This window comes from Callithrix jacchus, chromosome 10 (genome assembly GCF_049354715.1).
Source record: "Callithrix jacchus isolate 240 chromosome 10, calJac240_pri, whole genome shotgun sequence".
Taxonomy (NCBI): Eukaryota; Metazoa; Chordata; class Mammalia; order Primates; family Cebidae; genus Callithrix; species Callithrix jacchus.
Genome location: NC_133511.1, coordinates 130,615,096 through 130,634,906, shown reverse-complemented (window position 1 = coordinate 130,634,906; position 19,811 = coordinate 130,615,096). Strand labels below are relative to the sequence as shown.

Sequence of the window (19,811 nt, the reverse complement as noted above, 5' to 3'; positions counted from 1 at the left end):
TACGGTCTGCGAGTGAAAGAGCCGCAGACGCGGGAAGAAACAGGCCGCAGTCCCACGGGAAACAGGGCGGAGACGTGAACACTCCGGGCACCTGTGTGCGCGATCGCTCCTAAAAACAGATGTTAACTGCAGCTGCCGGAGACAGCGCTGGGATGGAGAGGACAGCCCGGCCCAGGGGGGGGCGGGGCACCGGGAAGGGGATGGGGTACCGGGGAGGGGGGCGGGGAACAGGGAAGGGGGAAGGGGGATGGGCTACTGGGAAGGGGGCGGGGCACCGGGAAGGGGGGTGGGGTATGGGAAGGGGAGGCGGGGTACCGGGGAGTGGGGCGGGGAACAGGGAAGGGGGAAGGGGGACGGGCTACCGGGAAGGGGGGCAGGGCACCGGGAAGGGGAAGGGGTACCGGGAAGGGGACGGGCTACCGGGAAGGGGGCGGGGTACCGGGAAGGGGGCGGGGTATGGGAAGGGGAGGCGGGGTACCGGGGAGGGGGACGGGGTACCGGGGAGGGGGACGGGCTACCGGGAAGGGAGGCGGGGCACCGGGAAGGAGAAGGGGTACCGGGAGGGGAGGTGGGTGTGTCTTTGTTCAGGGTCCCACACCAGGGATCTTTTCCACAGAAGCACTGAGGCCATCAGCCATACTGAGAGTGACCAAGACATCCATGGGAAGGGACACACCACAGGCCAGGCTTCGTAGAAAGGAGGGGTCCCTGTGGTGCCTGGAGGGATCTCCGCTTTTCCGTGCACACGTGTGGGTTACCTGAATCAAATACATACCACACCAAGGAAGGCCACGCCAAGGAAGGCCACGCGAAGAGGAAACACGCGGCCACAGAGAGGAGAGCAGATGGGGACAGCGCACAGGCGAGGACAGTGTGGTCTCCATGAATTCTGGACCATAAAATATTTTATGTAACGTGGAACAAAATCCCAGTGCTTGCCTTTTTACAAATTTTACAGGGTCTCACTCTGTCGCCCAGGCTGGAGTGCAGTGGCACGATCTCGGCTCACTGCAATGTCTGCCTCAGCCTCCCAAGTAGCTGAGGTTACAGACACATGCTACTAGGCCCAGATACTTTTTTATTTTTAGTAGAGATGGGGTTTCACCATGTTGGTCAGGCTGGTCTCGAACTCCTGACCTCAGGTGATCCGCCCACCTCAGCCTCCTGAGTGCTGGGATTCCTGGCGGGAGCCACCACAGCCAGCCCGTTTTGCTCTTTTAATGGTAAGTGCAGGTTGAGGGGTTCTGAGTGCTGGATCCCTGCGCAGCCTGGATGGACATGGCCCCTTCAGCAAGAACCACATGAATGGACTTGGTCCCTGGAAGGTGCCTGGACCACACTGGTGCAATCAAACCCAAAGCCTGTGGCGGGCGAGTGTGGTGATGGCTTCCTGGTACTCCGAGGGTCTTCGGCTGCCAGCACGTGGGCTTCTTCCTACCTCCACCTTTTCAACAAGGGAACCGCCTTCCCAATGTCCTGGCATGACAGGGGCCCCGTTCTCCAGCTCAGCTGAAGTGTCCCGTTCTCCTGGCTGCTGAAGTGCCGGTGCCAGGCCTGCTGGCTGCAAAGGCCCAGGACACCCAGGATGTGAGCACCCTGTGTTCACTCGACAAGCACTGCTGGAGCCTCGCACGTGGGCACCAGGCCACGTTCTGGAGAGACAGCCCCGGGGCCCTGGCCTGATGGTATCACTGGCATTCTGTGTCACCCACTCCCCATCCCCACCGCGAGGCCCTCCCGCTCTCCCGTGAGCCCAGCTCTGCACTGAAGCACTGTGGTTCCCAGCATCCCTGTTCTGTGGCAGGCGTGGGCCCTCCCCGCTCTCTGCGGCTCTGCACTGAAGCACTGTGGTTCCCCAGTGACCCTGGTGTTCCATGGGATGCCCTGGCAGGCATGGCTGGCACAGGAGTCAGGCGGCAGACAGGGAGCAGACAACCCACTATGTCCATGAAAGGCCACGTTCAGGTGGAGGCAGGGGCCTGGCAGACATGGCTGGCGCAGGGGTTGGGCAGCAAAGAGGGAGCAGACACCCTACTGTTTCCATGGAAGGCCACTTTTGGGCAGAGGCAGGGGCCCTGCCAGGGATGGCTCAGGGGTCAGGTGGCAGAGTGGGAGCAGACACCCCACCGTTTCCGTGAAAGGCCACGTTCAGGTGGAGGCAGGGGCTTGACAGGCACGGCTCAGGGGTCGGGAAGCAGAGAGGGAGCAGACACCCCTGTGTCTGTGGACGCCGCAGCAATGCATGTGTGCCTGGGTGTGGGGGCAGCCCGGAGCTCTGGGGTGCCCTTCAGAGTTAAGGATGTTTGCTCCCTACGCATGAGCCAGTCATCACTGGGGCTCAGACTCCTGAGTCGGGGTGCCACGGTTCCCAGTGGGCTCTCTTAGAACAGGGTCGTGTTCCACACGCAGTCCCAGATGGAAATGAGAGGGCACAAACAGACCCACGCAGCAGGGAGAGGGTGCCTGGGCCCGAGCAACAGACCCACGCTCACCGCAGTGTCCAGGGAGGGCCCTGGGCCTTCCCTCCTCTCACTCAGTCCTGATTTGAAGGTGCACAGTCACTGTCCGGAGCCTGTTAATGTGTGAGCGCCCGATTCCGATTCCTCACTCCTGCGTACTGTGAATTAAGTTAAAAAATACTCGGGAACATGGTAAACCTTCCCTTAAGGACTTTATTTCTCTATTTTTATACGGATCATTTATTAAATTAGAAGACTAAAAAGTAAAAATATATTTTACAATCAAAGAAAAATCTGGACAATGAACCCCAGTAAAATAATCAAAAGTTCACGTTCTGAGACCCCTCCCTCGGGCACTCTGCAGAACAGCATCTGCAGAGTGGGGGAAGGTGGGAGCTTCAGGGCAGCATCTGCAGGGGGGAGGGAGGGCGGAAGCGTCAGGGCAGCATCTGCAGGGGGGAGGGAGGCGGGAGCCTCCAGGCAGCATCTGCAGGGGGGAGGGGAGGAGAGGGTGGGAGTGTCCCAGCAGCATCTGCAGGTTGGTGGGGAGGGGAGGCAGGAGCGTCTGGGCAGCATCTGTAGAGGGGAGGATAGGCGGGAGCGTCCAGTGACTCCAGGTGCCCTGGCCACACACGCAGGCCCGGCCTCGGGAAGCCTGAGGCCCCAGGCTACACAGGCCCAGAACACCTGGGCTCTGACACCACCCACCGGCATCTGCCCAGCAGAGGAAAACACAGCTGCGCCATGCCACGGGGGCCCCCACCCCAGGCTCAGAAATGGTCAGGCCGTCCTCAGTGACTGCTGCCAGAGCTGGCCAACGGCCTGCATCTTCAACCCAGGAGCAGGAGCAGCCCTCAGACACCAGGGGCCTCAGCCCAGCTCCCAAACCCGCTGCGGCCTCCCCTCTGAGCCAGTGAACAAGCCTGTCCTGAGTGCTACGACCTCATCCACACTTGACACAGGAGGGGAGGGGGGGATGTGAAACGGCTAATTCTGGGGACCCCTCAGAGGCATCAACAAGCAGCTTCGTGCAGCAAGCCTTCAGACAGGAAATGAAGCATGAAGTGAAAGAAAAAAGAATCTTATTTAATTAAAGGCCTTATAAAATGTGACTTATCTATTAAAAAAATAAAGTGTTCATGAAAAAGAAAACTAAGCGATGGTGGCCGGCGTGGCGTCACGGGTGAAGCTGGTGCTCCCTCCAGTGAGGCCGGCCCCCTGGGCCCCCACACGGGCTGCTGCAGGGACCACGCCCTCTACAGCAGACACACACAGAACCACACGTGCACGCGTGTGGCAGTCTCACTGCACCCCAGCAATGCGGAGGCAGAAACCCATGCTTGTGGCCACACCTGGGTGCCGGGTGGCTGAAGCCCCAGCACAGCGAGGCCTCCCAGCGTGGCCTGCAGCCCGTCCCGGGTTAGAGTCGCTAATATCACAGAACATGGCATCTAGAACATTCCAGTCCTGCCTGACACCGTCATTCCCAATGGAGAAGAAATCTGCACAGGCACAGGACCAGGCTGTCTGAGACAGAATCCCAGGGCCTCCGTCTGAGTGGTCGGCCTCTGCTGCCACCAGCCCTCCCCACAGCCACCACACACTTGTACAGGTTTACAAAAATAAATATTATGAACAATATATTTAACCCAAGCCACCAACAGGGGGTAGAAAGCAGTTATTTTCTAGCTGACACTAAAACTTAACCTCATTTTTAGAAGGAGGAAAAGACTGAAATGAAAGCACTCACTTCCCCGCCTGCATCTTCCACAGAAAACCTGCTGTGGGCATTCTCTGTGTCCCACCAGAGGCCTCACATCCGAGGCTGGGGGCAGACACGAACCTCCAACACCTCGGGCACGCAGCTGTGGACACAGGAGCCTCGACGGCATGCGGGTTAAAGTGCATCACTTTTGAGAAGCTTTGGAATTTCTGATTTTCATTCTCTAATCTGTCCTGTGAGCCAAGATGCTGCACAGAGCCCAGGCAGGCAGAGGTACCCCTCCTGCCTCAGAAAGCCTTCCATGCCACATTCGCCAAGCCTCCCTCACCACACTGAACCCAGGCCATCGTCAGCAGTTGGCTGGCAGTGCCACGACACCCTCTCAGAAACACGCACAGTGCTGCCTCTATCACCTCCCACCCCGACCTTGCAAGGCCTGTTGAGAAGCGTCCTGGGAGGCACCTCGGTAGCCGGCATGAGCGTGGCAGGAGACGGACAGCAGCCTCTGGCGGGCGAAGGGCCTTGCTTCAGATGCCTGCTGGCTGGCAATCAGGCAGAGCCCAGGTGACTGTGCCAGGCTCCCTTCCTCACGCCAGGCTGCAGTCTGTCACAAGCTGGCTGGACAGTGGCCAGGTGAGCGAGGCCAGAGGCCATCCACAGGAAGAAGCAGCTCCGCTCACCAGACCCAAGCCCTGGGCAGGGGCCAGGCTCACAGCAAAGCACGTTAGGGCAAGGGCTTGAGTTTTTGACTGGGAAGTTCTAAAAAAAAAAACCCACGAATCAGTGTGAGGGATTGTGTATGCCTCAAATGATCAGCTGTATTCCACTGTCACGTAACAAAATGCCATGAATCCAATCAGACAGGCAGGCGCTCGACAACCTCCAGCACCCAACACCCTGGCAGAAGCAGCTGCTCTTGACAGCAAGACCATTTTCCAGATCAGCAGAGAAGGGGAGACGCATGTCCCAGGGACAGGAGCGCGCCGAGACCCCCCAACACAAGACGATAGGGGAGCCCCGCCCAGTTCTGGGCCGCTGGGAACCGACAATCCACATGCATCCCCAGAACAGGTGTGGACGGGTGGCACAGACGTGGCTGTGGAGGGGCGACACAGGTGCTCTTTCACGGAAATCTTGATGGGACAGCATTCCTTGGGGGAAGCCGGGCCGGCAACAGAGCTGGGCCACAGGCAGCAAGGCAGGGGCTCTACGGCTCCTCCCCCATCTGCAGCAGAGAGTTGATGGCGGCGTCCTTGTTCCCGCGCTGGGCTTCCAGCACAGAGCGGATCACCTCCTGCTCCATGTTGGGGAACACGTCCTGGATGGCTTTCAGGTCCTCCTCGCTACAGCGGGGCTGGGTGTTCACAGCAGCTGGGGGCAGGGCCACGGGCACCATGCCAGGGCTGCAGACAGCAGGCATCCCTGGAAGCAATCATCAAGTTTGGTAAAAACATCGGAAGGTTACAGAAGTGCCACGCTAGCTCCTGCTGAAGGAAGAAACAACAAACACATCCCACCCCCTCAGGTCTCAGCAAACACCAGTCCTGCAAGACACCCTCGAAACCCACAGCCTCCGACACAAACACCACTGACACCCACAGCCTCCAATGCCGACCCACCGACACCCACAGCCTCCAACACAAACACTACCAACACCCACAGCCTCCAACGCCGCCCCACCGACACCCACAGCCTCCAACGTCGACCCCAGGTATAGCCATGGAAAGGGGCTTGGGGTCTCTGTGACACCTCCTTTATGAACTCATCCCCCTTGCATATAAATATGAAAGTTTGATCTTTCAAATCTCCCCCGAGCCTATTTTATAATTAGCAGGCTGGGGTGGGGGGACAGTAGGGTAGTGTTTTGATCCCTTAAGACGCAAGAATTTGCCCTGTGACTGCTTGTCTTCACTGACCAGAGGGCACAGAGGTCCTCTTCATCTGGGGATGGGACACAACAAATGTCACACTTGTTTACCCAGACACTGCAAGGTCTGGGGCCGCTTCATTTATCAGACATTCTAGAAGATGCTTTGCACTTGACAGGGATGTCCCTAGAACTGTGTGCTCGGAAGGAAACAATCACCACAGGCTCTGAAGACCTCAGGAGCGCTGCAGGCTGACCCTGAGGGTGACTCCAACACGCGTGCGAACGCCCAGCCAAGAGGACGCTCACTAACACTCAAGCCGGGCAGCAGGTGCGGTGCCCAGGGGGCCCTTGGCACACCGGGGCCACTGTATCACCACCCCACAGCTGCGCAGGCCCCCGGCTCCGTGTCAGATGCGAGAGACACACTGAGACGACCTATCAAGGAGCAGCCTGCACAGCGCTTCAGCCACTGCAGCGCACAGGTCCCTCAAGGCATGGCTGGCCGGACCTGAGACTCGCCTGCCGGCACCCACAGGCAGCCCTGAGCACGGGTGGGGTGTGCGCGGTCCCTCCTGCAGCAGCAGCTGGAGCACTGCACGGGTTCACCACTCGCCCATTCCTTCACCTTCAAAGCACACTCTCCCAGCCAGACCCACTAGGGCACTAGAGCCACAATCTTAGGAGAGAACTTTTGTTCTTTTCTACACTGGGAGGACCCTAAAGGCAGCAGAAGCCACTTTAACTCTGGCCTGAACCAACACCGGCAACAAGGACTTGCAGGGGTGGAAACAGAGTGGACGGAGCTCGCGGATGGGGCTCCCCGAGCCTCCAGCACCTCCTGCTATGGCCAGGGATCCTCAGCAAGGAAGGCCTCCGCTTCCCAGCTCCTTTCTCCCAGGCCCACGGTTCCCCCACACCCACGCCTGCCTCCTCCGCTTCCTGGCTCCTTTCTCCCAGGCCCACGGTTCCCCCACACCCACGCCTGCCTCCTCCGCTTCCCGGCTCCTTTCTCCCAGGCCCACGGTTCCCCCACACCCACGCCTGCCTCCTCCGCTTCCCGGCTCCTTTCTCCCAGGCCCACGGTTCCCCCACACCCACGCCTGCCTCCTCCGCTTCCCGGCTCCTTCCAGCAAGGCCCACCGTTCCCCCACACCCACGCCTGCCTCATTCTGGCCACTGGACACCTCACCTCACCTCACCGGGAAAGCATCATCCGCACGCTGACCAGCCTTTCAGTAATGAGGAGAAAAATGAACCAAACAATGGCCAGGTGGGGAGGCGGCCACCCTCACCCCTTTCTTCTTCCTCAAACTAGACAAAGACTCAGGCGCTGCCTGTCCTGGAGAGACCCCCATGGCTTCCTGGGCACCCTGGCCGGCAGGTGGACTGGAGCTCGGCCATCCCGTGCCTGCCACAGAGCTCCCCCAGCGTGGCAGCGTGGAGTGGAGGCAGCGCACTCTGGCCCAGCCACTCTCTCTAGCCTTTACCGGCCTGATGGGAAGGGGTGGGGGGAGGCAGTACGGCTGCAAAATCGACGATGGCGACAGCATCACAGCCCGGATGCCCCGAGACAAGGGGCTGTGGCACCCACCGGCCCTCAAGCGAGCATGGCCCCAGCACACTTGGGACCAGGCACCCCTGGGGGCAAAGGTGGGCACCTCCACGGTGTGGGTTGAGGGGTAGTACGAGGCCCACCCCCTCCCTCCTGCAGGGCATAGGCTGCGTGCCTGGCCTTAGTGTGACCCATGCGGGTGCCGAGTGTGGACATGTCCACCAAGCCCTCTGGGAACACTGAGTGTGCTGTGTTCACACTCAGCTCGGGGCCGCCTGGAGACTTCAGGGGAAGGACAGACCAGAAGCTCTGGAGCCTGGCAGAGCCCCAAGTCCCCCAGACGTGGGCAGACGGGAGCCAGGGGCAGCCTAGACCCCATCTGTAGCGGCCCTGGGAGGAGGACGGCGGCTTCCTGAGTCCCTGCCATCTGCTGTGCTCCCCACCCCCACCATACCTGCGTCTACATGACAGATGTGCAGCAGATGGGACAGGCCCTACCTCACAGTCTTCACACTGTGGGATTCTGCAGTCAGGTCTCAGCAAAGTCAAATTCTCTACTCACAAACACAATGCTATCCCGAAAACCAAAACCTGCTGCTTTCCTTCCCGTTCAGGAAGCGCTGGGCCGGAAGGCCGGAACTGAGACCCTTTCCTTCCAGTTCAGGAAGCGCTGGGCCGGAAGGCCGGAACTGAGACCCTTTCTTTCCCGTTCAGGCCGGAACTGAGACCCTTTCCTTCCTGTTCAGGAGGCGCTGGGCCGGAAGGCCGGAACTGAGACCCTTTCCTTCCGGTTCAGGAAGCGCTGGGCCGGAAGGCCGGAACTGAGACCCTTTCCTTCCCGTTCAGGAGGCGCTGGGCCAGAAGGCCGGAACTGAGACCCTTTCCTTCCGGTTCAGGAGGCGCTGGGCCGGAAGGCCGGAATTGAGACCCTTTCTTTCCCGTTCAGGCCGGAACTGAGACCCTTTCCTTCCCGTTCAGGAGGCGCTGGGCCGGGAGGCCGGAACTGAGACCAAGCAGTCTGGTGGGGCCCAGCAGTGGTGGGCAGGGGAGCACTGCCCAGTCAGGCTGAAGGCCTGTGGCCCCAGGCCCCAGAGGCTTGGCACCATAGTGGAACAAAGTCCGAAGAGCAGGTGGGGATGACCAACCAGCTCAGAGACTGTTCTGGAAACAGAAGGCTGGCTGGTGCTTCTCACTCTGGAGAGCGCATCACAAAGAAAACTTAGGTGATTCTTTGTTTCAAAGCATTCAAGTTAGCGGGTTAACAAACACAACTGCAGAAAATTCCAAGTGACAGTTTGCGAAACTGTTAAGTGTCCACTTCTCATTTTGAATGGAACCATTTCGTATTTTAAACAGCATATGCTGCTTGGCTGCAGACTTCTCGTTCACTGGAATGCCGTGTGTGAGGGGAAGCGTGCTTGGGCCGTGCAGGTGGGCCCTTGGCTGGTCCCTCTAACTCACAGGTGCTGTGGACGCTGGCTGTTCCGTGCCCAGTGCCACTGTGCGTGCGCTCTGTGGACCCCTCTGTCATCATCCACCTGCGTGTTTGGTGGACGCTGGCTGTTCCGTGCCCAGTGCCACTGTGCATGCGCCCTGTGGACCCCTCTGTCATCATCCACCTGCGTGTTTGGTGGACGCTGGCTGTTCCGTGCCCAGTGCCACTGTGCATGCGCTCTGTGGACCCCTGTCATCATCCACCTGCGTGTTTGGTGGACGCTGGCTGTTCCGTGCCCAGTGCCACTGTGCATGCGCCCTGTGGACCCCTGTCATCATCCACCTGCGTGTTTGGTGGACGCTGGCTGTTCCGTGCCCAGTGCCACTGTGCATGCGCTCTGTGGACCCCTCTGTCATCATCCACCTGCGTGTTTGGTGGACGCTGGCTGTTCCGTGCCCAGTGCCACTGTGCATGCGCTCTGTGGACCCCTCTGTCATCATCCACCTGCGTGTTTGGTGGACGCTGGCTGTTCCGTGCCCAGTGCCACTGTGCATGCGCTCTGTGGACCCCTCTGTCATCATCCACCTGCGTGTTTGGTGGACGCTGGCTGTTCCGTGCCCAGTGCCACTGTGCATGCGCCCTGTGGACCCCTGTCATCATCCACCTGCGTGTTTGGTGGACGCTGGCTGTTCCGTGCCCAGTGCCACTGTGCATGCGCCCTGTGGACCCCTGTCATCATCCACCTGCGTGTTTGGTGGACGCTGGCTGTTCCGTGCCCAGTGCCACTGTGCATGCGCCCTGTGGACCCCTGTCATCATCCACCTGCGTGTTTGGTGGACGCTGGCTGTTCCGTGCCCAGTGCCACTGTGCATGCGCTCTGTGGACCCCTGTCATCATCCACCTGCGTGTTTGGTGGACGCTGGCTGTTCCGTGCCCAGTGCCACTGTGCATGCGCCCTGTGGACCCCTGTCATCATCCACCTGCGTGTTTGGTGGACGCTGGCTGTTCCGTGCCCAGTGCCACTGTGCATGCGCCCTGTGGACCCCTGTCATCATCCACCTGCGTGTTTGGTGGACGCTGGCTGTTCCGTGCCCAGTGCCACTGTGCATGCGCTCTGTGGACCCCTCTGTCATCATCCACCTGCGTGTTTGGTGGACGCTGGCTGTTCCGTGCCCAGTGCCACTGTGCATGCGCTCTGTGGACCCCTCTGTTATCATCCACCTGCGTGTTTGGTGGACGCTGGCTGTTCCGTGCCCAGTGCCACTGTGCGTGCGCTCTGTGGACCCCTCTGTCATCATCCACCTGCGTGTTTGGCTTTTGTGCTTTGTGGACAGGCATCCGCACTGCAGTCTGGTCGGCTCCACAGAAACCCGTGGGGGTTGTGCTCACACAGACTGGGGCTGTGGTGAGGGGAGGGACTGCGCTGGTGAGGGCATGAGGGCCACAGCTCCGCCCCCCCACCCAGAGCAAAGCACTCCAGCCCTGTGTGAAACAGAGACGCGCAAGGAACAGATGGGACAGTGTTGGCTAGCAGCTGCAGCCCCAGTGAGCACAGGAAGGAGCCCATGCAGCCCTGCGCCACCTGTCCAAGGCCGGGCTGGGGAGGCGCTGGACACCCCACGTTGACTCTCTTCCCACCACCAAGCAGGAGGAGGTGGGAAGCAACGCAGGAGGGAAATTGAGGAGGGCACAGAGGAAGTCCGTGGCACCGCCTCAGCACCTCTGCCTCATGGGGACCCTCAGGGCAGACCCCTGGCAGTGGCTGTGGCCAGAGCAAGTGCCCCAACCTATCTCTGGCTATTCTGCAGCTCCACAGAGGAGAACGCGCTTTATGAGGCCACGAAGTTTCCAGACACTTCACGCCTAGATGTTTCTTTAAAATTGAGGCTAAGAAACTCACTATAACCACATGATGCCTGCCACTAATTATCTGCAATCTGTAAAATATCTAACTAATTTGGTAATCAATCCTTTGTTTAAAAAAAATGGAAACTGAAACGGTGGTCTTCAGGCCGTGATCATGGCGTAAACACTTCAATAATCAAGCTGTGCTTGTGTCCAGCCTCCCTTCCTCACCGCTGCGGTCACACTTCATTTTTGTGAAGGAGACGCCCTCGTCTCGGCGCACCCAGCGTCTCAGCTGCTTTGCGGGGCTCTGGGCTTCCTCGACAGGGCTCGGCTGCTGTTGGGCCCTCAGTCTCTCGCCTGCACTCTCTGTAAAGGCGGTGGCCGGGCTCAGGCACCACCGGAGGAACTCGGGGCCTGAGCACACCCCAAGGGCACAGGAAGCCCCCAAGGCCTGCGCCCCACGTGAGGGTCTCCAGGCAGTGCTCAGCAGGTGGCAGCTGAATGAAGGAGTGGCTGAAGGGGCTGGCAGATGCAGGAAGGGCCCTGAGAGGCCCGGCTCTCTTTACCTGGCCCACTCCGCAGCCCCGCTTCACCAGAGGGCTCGTCCAGGCCGTTCTGCGCACGCAGGCCTGAGGCCGCCAGCACGGCACAGCAGGGCAGAGCGCACAGCGCAGGTTTCTGTGTGACGTGAGTCACAGACAGTTGAAGCTGTGGGCCACACAAATGCCCTGGCCGAGATGCATCTGAGAAGAAAACCCTGGTGTAAATCCACCATGCTTCCCCAGTCAACCTGAGACGTGCTGACCACAGCAGCTGCCAGCCTCTCCAAGGTCTCTGCAGACCTCGCCCTTCAGCTGGCAATGGCTTCCGGGAGGATGGGCTGTGATCACAGAGATTCAGAAATTAGGGTACTCAGGAAAATGAAGGCCTCGGCTTCCAGTGAAGAAGGGTGCCTGATTCACACGCTAAACAGTACTGTTAGGATAAGTAAAAAGTTCTTCAAGGCCTTCTAAAAGCAATGCTCGCCTAGCGGGAAGCAGGGCTCCTTGGAGAAACAGCTAACGCCGGGCCGAGGCGGGAAGTGCACAGAGCGCGGGGATTGCCGCAGGGCCAGAAAGCAGGGAGGGCCCAGAGGACAGGACTAGGCCAAAGGACAAATGGCCCACCTGGCGGGCGGGCGGGGGGGGGAGTCCCTCTGGCCAAATCTGGGATTTGAGTGAAAAACAAAACCAAACCATGTTCATAGGGGATTCTAACCTGAGGAATAAAATAGGAAGAGGTCAGTCCGCGCTGCTGGAGGCCTGGGATACACGCTTTAATCATCAGCTGTGCCTCTGTGTCCAGCCTCCCTTCCTGACTGCTGCGGTCACACCCTGATCTCAGCGCACCTGGTTTCTCAGTTGCGTTGTGGGGGACTCTGGTTTTTCACTGAGCAAAGTGGACAGGATCTTCGAGGAGTCCTGAGGTGCCTCCCACATGGGACACTCATTAGTTCCAGGGGAGCAGCCAGGCAGATCCCGCCGTGAGGGGTGAGCAAGTCACACCACTAGCCCTGTGCTGGGTGGTGTCCGGGAAGACTCAGCCCTGCCCTGCAAGGCCACGTCGGCAGCCCCACCAGGTCCCTGGCTAGGGCACACCCTAGGAGCGAGATGAGGACTCCTCCAGGCCGAAGTGGTGAGGTCACGGAGGGCCAGTGACCCTGGACTGGCCGCTGCGACCCCTGAGACACTCAGACAGGGTCCAAGCAGGGGACAGTACCAACAAGTCCACGTCAGCTCCCACCTGGATGGCCATCCTGTGATGGGACAACCCTGCTTATGGGAAACACACGCCCAGGCGCAGGGCTGGGGGTGTCAGGTGGACGGGTCCCTATGGGCTCTGGCAGACATTCTTGCATCTCCTTGGTAACTCTCCTATGAAGTGTGGGGCTGTTTCAAAATGTACAATGTACATGAAAAAAAAATTGCAAAGTCTGTTTATACAGAAATCTAGCCTTTCCCAAAGTAAACGTTTCAGGACAAACTTTAAGGGCATTTACAAAGAGAATGGGGGCTGGGAATCAGAAAGAGGTAAGCCCATCAATGTCACTGTTAACTGAGTGCTCTCTTAGCCAGGTATGCCCAGCGCTGCATCCACAGTCCATGGAACTGCACCTCGCAAAAGGCCAAGTAAGTCCCACTCGCAGCCTGTGCGGGCGGTCTCAGCCAGAGTCTACAGATGTGAGCGGGTGAGGACGAGGGCACGCTGGGGTGGGTGAGCCTCGATCCACGGACTGGGGTCCTCATGGGAAGAGGAGACTCAGGGGGAGGAGGCAGCCACGGAGTACCTGGACCAGAAGTTGGAGGAGACAAGAAGGATCCTCCCATAGCCTCGGCCAGTGAACAGCCCTGCCCATGTGGGCAGGGACCTCCAGCCTCAGGAAGCCGGAGGGCCTGGGTCTCTTTCAGGTCACCCATCTGCCTCCAACTCAGGCCAATCAGAGATAGCAGCTCATCAGCCCCAGGAACTGCAGGCCACAGGAGACACTCCGACCCCATGATGGTGGCCCTGCGCTGTCCCAGTTACAAACCTGAGCCCCCCAGGAGCCACTCCAGGGAGCACCCAGGGCACATCAGGGCCCCTGGGCAGCGGAGCTCCCCTGTGGTCTCAGGGGAGACCACATGTGGCACATCAGGGCCATGCTGTGGTCTCAGGAGCAGCTGTGGGGCTCCTGGGCGCTCCCGTCTCTCTGCTGAGGTCCCTGCTCTTCTGCTTATCCAGACGCCTGCCCTCCTCTAACTCTGAACGCCTGTGTTTCTGGGTCACCTGCACTCACTTCCTAGGAAGCATTCCTTCCTCAGTGACCGGGCGCAGGTGCTGCCTCTGCTGGGCTGGTGGCTTTCTAAGATGCCGGACACCACCCACGGAGACCCCGCTCAGACACGGGCTCTGCTCTTCCTCTCGAGAAAGGCAGCCCTGGCACCTGCAGGCAGCTTTACTTGGAAGCAGGGTCTGCAGATGTGAGCAAGGAGGACGAGGCCATGTGGTTCTCACCAGCAGTTTCATCACAGTGTGGGCCAAGATGGCAGGGGCAGACCCACGTTATTCTAGGTAAATGATTACAAGCTTGCTTTGCTTTTTATACACTGAGATTCGTGCCACGGATCAAATACTGAGTTAAGAAAACTCCAAACTATGGTGCAGCACAATAAAAACTGTTTCAGGCCTGTACGAAGAAAAACTAAGCAGTAACAGGAGGCCGACAGTAGAGGCCACGTGAGAGCTCTAAAACCGGGGAACGCCGCGGTGTGGGTGCGAGGCAGGAATGCCGCTTTGCTCCCACGATTTCTTCCCAACACAGGGTCTGCGTGAGGGTCTCGTAAAGAGGGCCTGTCCAAGAACTCTGGGAAGGAATGCCACCTCCATACACAAGACTTGGGAGGGTCACTGCAGATAGGAGCTTGCAAGGCAGGAAGGCCCTGCAGGGCAGAGATAACCGGAGTGCCACAGGCTCCACCTAGGTTCTCGGAGTATGGAGTGACTCTGATAGCTCTGGGCTGGCCATGCTCGGGAGATGAAGCCCCTTGATGCACTGCGTGTGGTCAGGCCTGGCGGCGCCTCATCTCCTGTGCTCCGATGCAGATGCACCTTGATAACCATGGGTGGCAAAACTCCGCATCCTAAGTTAGTGTTTCTTAGAAGCAGCACATGTGCTGTTGGATGCTGCACGGTCCCCCGGCTGTCTTACCCCACATTAGCTTTTGGTTTACCCCTCACCTCCCCTCAGCTCAGCCTGCAAGATTAATGAAACAATGCACCTAATAAAAGTGTGTGGAGCCTGGAGCTCACAGCCAAAGCCACCCACCACTGCGCTGGTCCCCTGGACCCAGGCTGTGAAACTCGACTCTCGCCTTTGTGTATTTCTTCTCACCCCCCGGTCACCACCGGAACTAAGCACCATGTACAGGGCTGGGGCTGGTACCCAACGACCGAGAACATCCCTAATGCTCGACAGCCTGAGTCTCCCAGTGCCGTGCCCTCCTTCCCACAGTCCGGCTGCATTTCCCGCCACGTTGGGGTGGGTCTAAGGCCAGGTCCCAACTCCCAGGGTGGCCTTTCTGCATCTGTGCGGGATGCCTGCGGGACTGGGGTGTGGACCAGGCGTCTCCGCTCCAGCAGGGCTGGACATCAGCGCCGGCTTCCCGGCACTCTGGCCTGCAAGCCCCTCATCCCGCCCTGACCCCAAAGCAGCCCCTCAGCACAGGGAGCTGGGGCCCCACGCAGGCCCCAAGACCCTCCCCCACACCACCACGCATGCCCAACGCCCTGCCCCTCCCCCACACCACCACACATCCCCAACGCCCTGCCTGAAACCTGGCACTTCCATGGCCTTGGCCTCTGGACTCCATGCCTCACTGCAGAGGGACTAGTGCTCTGCTTGGACACCAGCTCCCTGGACCAAGACAGAGGCCACCGAAGCAGGAGAACCAGGATGACCACAGGCTCCCCACCAAGTACCTCCTCTCAGGGGATGTGGCCTCCCCGCCTACTGAGGAGAACTGGGCCCGTCCATAGTGGGGGCCGGCCTTGCACCAGCTGCTGCGACAGCCACAGCAGGACTGAAAACGCAACAGCATGAAAAGCGACATCCCAGCTTGGTGCTGCTGCGGCTGCTCACTCCTAACAGCGACGAAGCATGCAACGGCGCAGTGCGTGGCACATGTCACCCGACAGGAGCGTGAGTTTCTCCTGCAGAGCGCTGGCACTACGGGGCTGCAAAGTCACCTTTCCGCAGCTCTGACAATTTCAACGCATTTGTGCCAACAGGAAAAGACCAATTCTATTTTCTATAAACATTTACAAAATTCAGACGTTAACCCCTGGCTCCCTGGCCTGAAGGACCTGCATGAAAAGACAGATTCTATTTTCTAGATATCCAGCGCCTGGCTCCTTGGCTGAAGGGTCTGCGGACAGTCAGCATGTCTGCAGGATTCTAGAGTTCTCAACCCCCTTCCCTCCTCCTGCGCCCGCCCTCTGCCCCCAGAATTTCTCAGGGGAGAGGCACCTAGGGAAGAGGGAGCACACGCACCTGTGATGGGCACGTAGCCGACGCCCTGCTGGTACACCGTTGGCATCAGGACCACGGGCTGGGGCGGCATCACCATGGCAGCTGGCAACAGCTGAAACACAGCGGAGACGGTTCCGGGGTCAGGACACAACACACCACACACATCAGAACCTCGTGACTTCCAGAATCACCGTCGCCGTGCCAGCCCTCAGGCCAGATGTGAGACCTGGGTGCACAGTCCTCAGGGACACCTGGCCCCCACTCCACCTCCTCCCATCCGGGAGGTGACATCACACGGTGAGACTCACAGACACCCCCCACCCCCGGCTAACTGGGATGTGACCGAGAGTGTGCGGCGTCAGGAGGGACACCCAGTGCAGGCGTCAGGTCGGCCTGGGGGAAGCACACTGGGCTGCTGTCACCTCTGAGTTTAGTTCAAATGTGAACTGCAGATAAGTCCCTGGAGAGCCATGATGTTTTATGTTTGTATAAAAGTGTCTATTAAAAGACGCATCATGAGACATTTACGAGGGGTCACTCATGGCTGGACTTGCTTTAAAATATCCCGGCATTAACAAAAAGGGGGTGGGAGGAGCCCAGACTGCCCAGAAGAGCCTCTCCCTGCTGTGCCTCTGCCCACATCCGCCTGATGTTTACCACAGCACCACATCCCAACAACCACAACCTAAAAACCCGTGTGAGAATACAGAGGTGGCGGCAGAGCCCCAAGTCCAGGATCCTCTAACTGACCCTCCTGATGCCCCCAGGAGCTGCAGGTGTGCTGAGAACAGAGACAGCTGGGAGCCAGGGTGGCTAGTGTGCTGGCCCCACTGCCTGGCATGGCCAGGCCTCGATTTCCGACCCCGAGGGCAGCAGGCCCCGGACTCCCCCCACCCATCTCCACTGAGACACCCTGCCAGGTCCTGGCCGGCGCCTCGAAACCTGTAGGGCCCACGGCTGTATCTCAGACCCTGGAGGGCTGCCCAGCTGGACTCTAAGGGCAGGGCTTGGCAGGGCTGTGGGGGGCCTCCGAGGACCCGGGCCTGCAGGGGAGACCACCAAACAACCCCAACCCTCTTTTTCCAGATGGAACACATGCGCAGGCATGGTGGGCAGGGCAGCCCTTCTTGGCCACCAAACCACCCCAGGGCCCCTGCCCTCTGTCCTCAAAATGCTAGCCCTGCTGGTTTACAGGCTTGGCGCCTGCAGGAAAAAAACAAGGGCATCCGCTGTGCAGCATGGCCCCCATGTGCCCCAACATGCCCCGAAATGCTCCGCCCTGCCCGACGCACTCGCCCTAATGCCAGCCCCCAGCTCACCGCGTAGGACATGACGAGGTTGATCATGCCTTCCTTGTCGTCCCCCTGCCTCCCGCTCAGGCTGTACCACTTGTCCTCCACCTTGCCCTGCCGCAGGGACTCGGGGATGGTGATGTGGGTCCAGGCGATGCGGTCGTCCATGGAGAAGGCTCTCTTGGGGAGACAAGAGGGACAGGCCCAGGGCATCAGGGAAGAGGCCGCCTGCCCCTGTGGATGCAGCATCGTGGGCCCGCCTCGGGTCTCCGACTCACTGGTGGAACTGCGCTCCCACAACGAGGCCCTCCAGCAGCGCAGGCTTCATGATTATCAGTGGCGCAGGGGACCTCTCCTTCCCTCTCCTGACCAGGATGGGCCAGGGCCAGGGCCAGGGCTGGGCAGGGTAAGAGCCCTGGGCTGCTGTCCTCCTCCAGGTCCAGTTCAGGGACACTGGCTGCTCCTCCCCAGCCCTTGAGGCCCCATCTTTGCTCCACCAGCAGCTACCTCCCAAGCCCCAGAGCAGCCTGGACGCAGGCTGGAGAGGACATGGGGCCTGCCTCCCACAGCGGCCTCTGCACCTCCCATGCGCTCTCTACTCTTCTGAGGGCTGGAGGGGAAAACAGGGTGGGAGTGGGAAGAGAAAAGCCCGTAGGAAAAGGCAGGGCCCAGGCGGCGGGGGTGGGGGGCTGGCTGTCTGCTGGCCTGGCTGCCCCACGCTGCTCCCCACCCCCACGTGAGCTCCATCCTCACAGGGCCACAGGTGCAAGGTGCCAGGATCACACTGAGCGACAGGCCTGCCACATCCCCTCTGACCTTCTCAGTCTCCCTCAGAAATGCTGCAGGTGCAGCCACAGAAGGGACCCAGGACCCTCCAGGGCCACAGCCACTCCCACCACCAAGAACAGCTTTCCCACCCGGCAGGACTCACTGGACTGCTATGAGCGGCCAGCCCCGGTGCGCCCCAAGGAGGGCACACGTGCACGCTATCCCTAGAAGGTCAGTGCCTGTCACTAGGCATGTTTCCAAACGTAAGGGCATTTGAGGAGCTGGAAACAGTCTCTCATTTCCATATTCTTTAGGGAGAGTGGGACCCTGTCATGCACCCAATAAAACACCAGGTGTGGGGCCACGCCTCGAAGCTGGCCAGCATCGTGACAGTGTCAGCAGGCATGTTCCCAGGGAAGCCAGGCTCAGCCACGTGCGGCCTCCATGACAGCTGGCGCGCCCCTCTCACCTCATCGAAGATCTCCAGATAGAAGGAGTCCACACCTGGGGGCACCGTGCAGTGGATGACCTTGTTCCAGCGGGGGCTCTTGGCACCGTTGTGCGCCGTGGGCGTCTCGTATACCGCGTAGCCCAGGCGCAGGCGGCAGTAGGGGTCCATGCGGGTCATACCGTAATTCTTGGCCAGCTTTGCCTGAAACAAAGCCAGTGTCAGGAAAAGGAGCTGCCGACCCTGTCTAGGCCATCTGCCTCCCTGAACCCCTCCACGTGGCATCTTTCCAACAGACAGACTACAGCCACCCAGAGTCACCTGAACACGGCGGAGACCTGCTTCCCCGGAGGCCAGGAGCAACAAGACTGAGCCCCAGATGGGACCGTGCAGTTCTGATAAAGCTCGGGGCCTGTCCTGGACAGAGATACCTACGACACTCGGACACAGCAGAGGCCGCCATCAGCCACCATGAAGGGCAGGCTCTCTAACGCCCTCCTCAGAAGTGGCTGAGGGGGGAAAGAGGAGGATGTCCCAGGACACAGCTGAGAGCCACAAAGCATGAAGGGGAACGTGAGCCATCCCCAGGAGCATGAGGACCTGGGAGGGGAGCTGGCAACGTCTGCTCCACGGAATTCAGACAACACGTGGCAGTGGTTTCTTCCCTTCACGAAGGCAGCCACCCTGCCTGTGCTTTCGGAGTCTGTGGGGTTTGGGGGACACGTCTCCCCATCACAAGGAGCCACGTCGCATGTAGACCACAAGACCCAACCTCAGGCTGGGGCTGGGCTGGGCTGGGACATCTGAGGTCCAAGGGGTGGGAGTGAACATGTGTCACAGGTGAATGTGTCATAGGGAATGGATATTGACAGAAGACTACAGCAGTTAAGGTGACTGCTCAGCAGACAGCAACTCAGTGTCTACGACAGGTTCAAATACAAAACCTAGAACTGTAAAACTTTCTCAAGAAAAACCAGGAGAAAAGCCTGGTGAGCTGGGTCGGGTGCAGCCTGCAGCCCTGGCTGCCGGGAAAGCGTCCTCCCTGGAATGCAGATGGCCTTCCTGCACTGTTGCCACCTGTTCTCCTGAGGCCAACCCAGCTCACCCCAGCAGTCAGTGACAGAGACCTCGGGAGCCATCCCAACCCTCCCTCCCCTACATGTCAGGGGTAGCCACAGGGAGCCCACTGGTTCTTCCTCCCTGGTGCAAGAGTCCAGACACTGTCCCCCGAGCCCTCTGAGGGTACAGCCCCCTGTCCTCACCAACTCCCCCTGAGGGCACAGCCGCCCCATCCTCATAGACCCCCATGAGGGCACAGCCGCCCCATCCTCATAGACCCCCATGAGGGCACGGCCACCCCGTCCTGCTT

The 19,811-nt window shown here is 59.8% G+C and overlaps 1 protein-coding gene across 3 annotated transcripts in view; it reads right to left on the bottom strand.

Annotated features, from left to right (window-relative positions):
• Positions 1 to 2,654: 2,654 nt before the first annotated feature.
• Positions 2,655 to 19,811, bottom strand: part of TOLLIP (toll interacting protein) — a 38,651-nt gene continuing 21,494 nt past the window's right edge. For all 3 annotated transcript variants that reach the window (XM_078341801.1, XM_054251783.2, XM_078341800.1), the window contains exons 3-6: positions 18,464 to 18,646; positions 17,254 to 17,406; positions 15,956 to 16,046; positions 2,655 to 5,604 (exon numbers count right to left, since the gene is read on the bottom strand). In XM_078341801.1, coding sequence (XP_078197927.1) covers positions 5,390 to 5,604; positions 15,956 to 16,046; positions 17,254 to 17,406; positions 18,464 to 18,622 — 618 coding nt within the window. In that variant the 5' untranslated portion in view covers positions 18,623 to 18,646 and the 3' untranslated portion in view covers positions 2,655 to 5,389. The remainder of the gene's footprint in view (positions 5,605 to 15,955; positions 16,047 to 17,253; positions 17,407 to 18,463; positions 18,647 to 19,811) is intronic.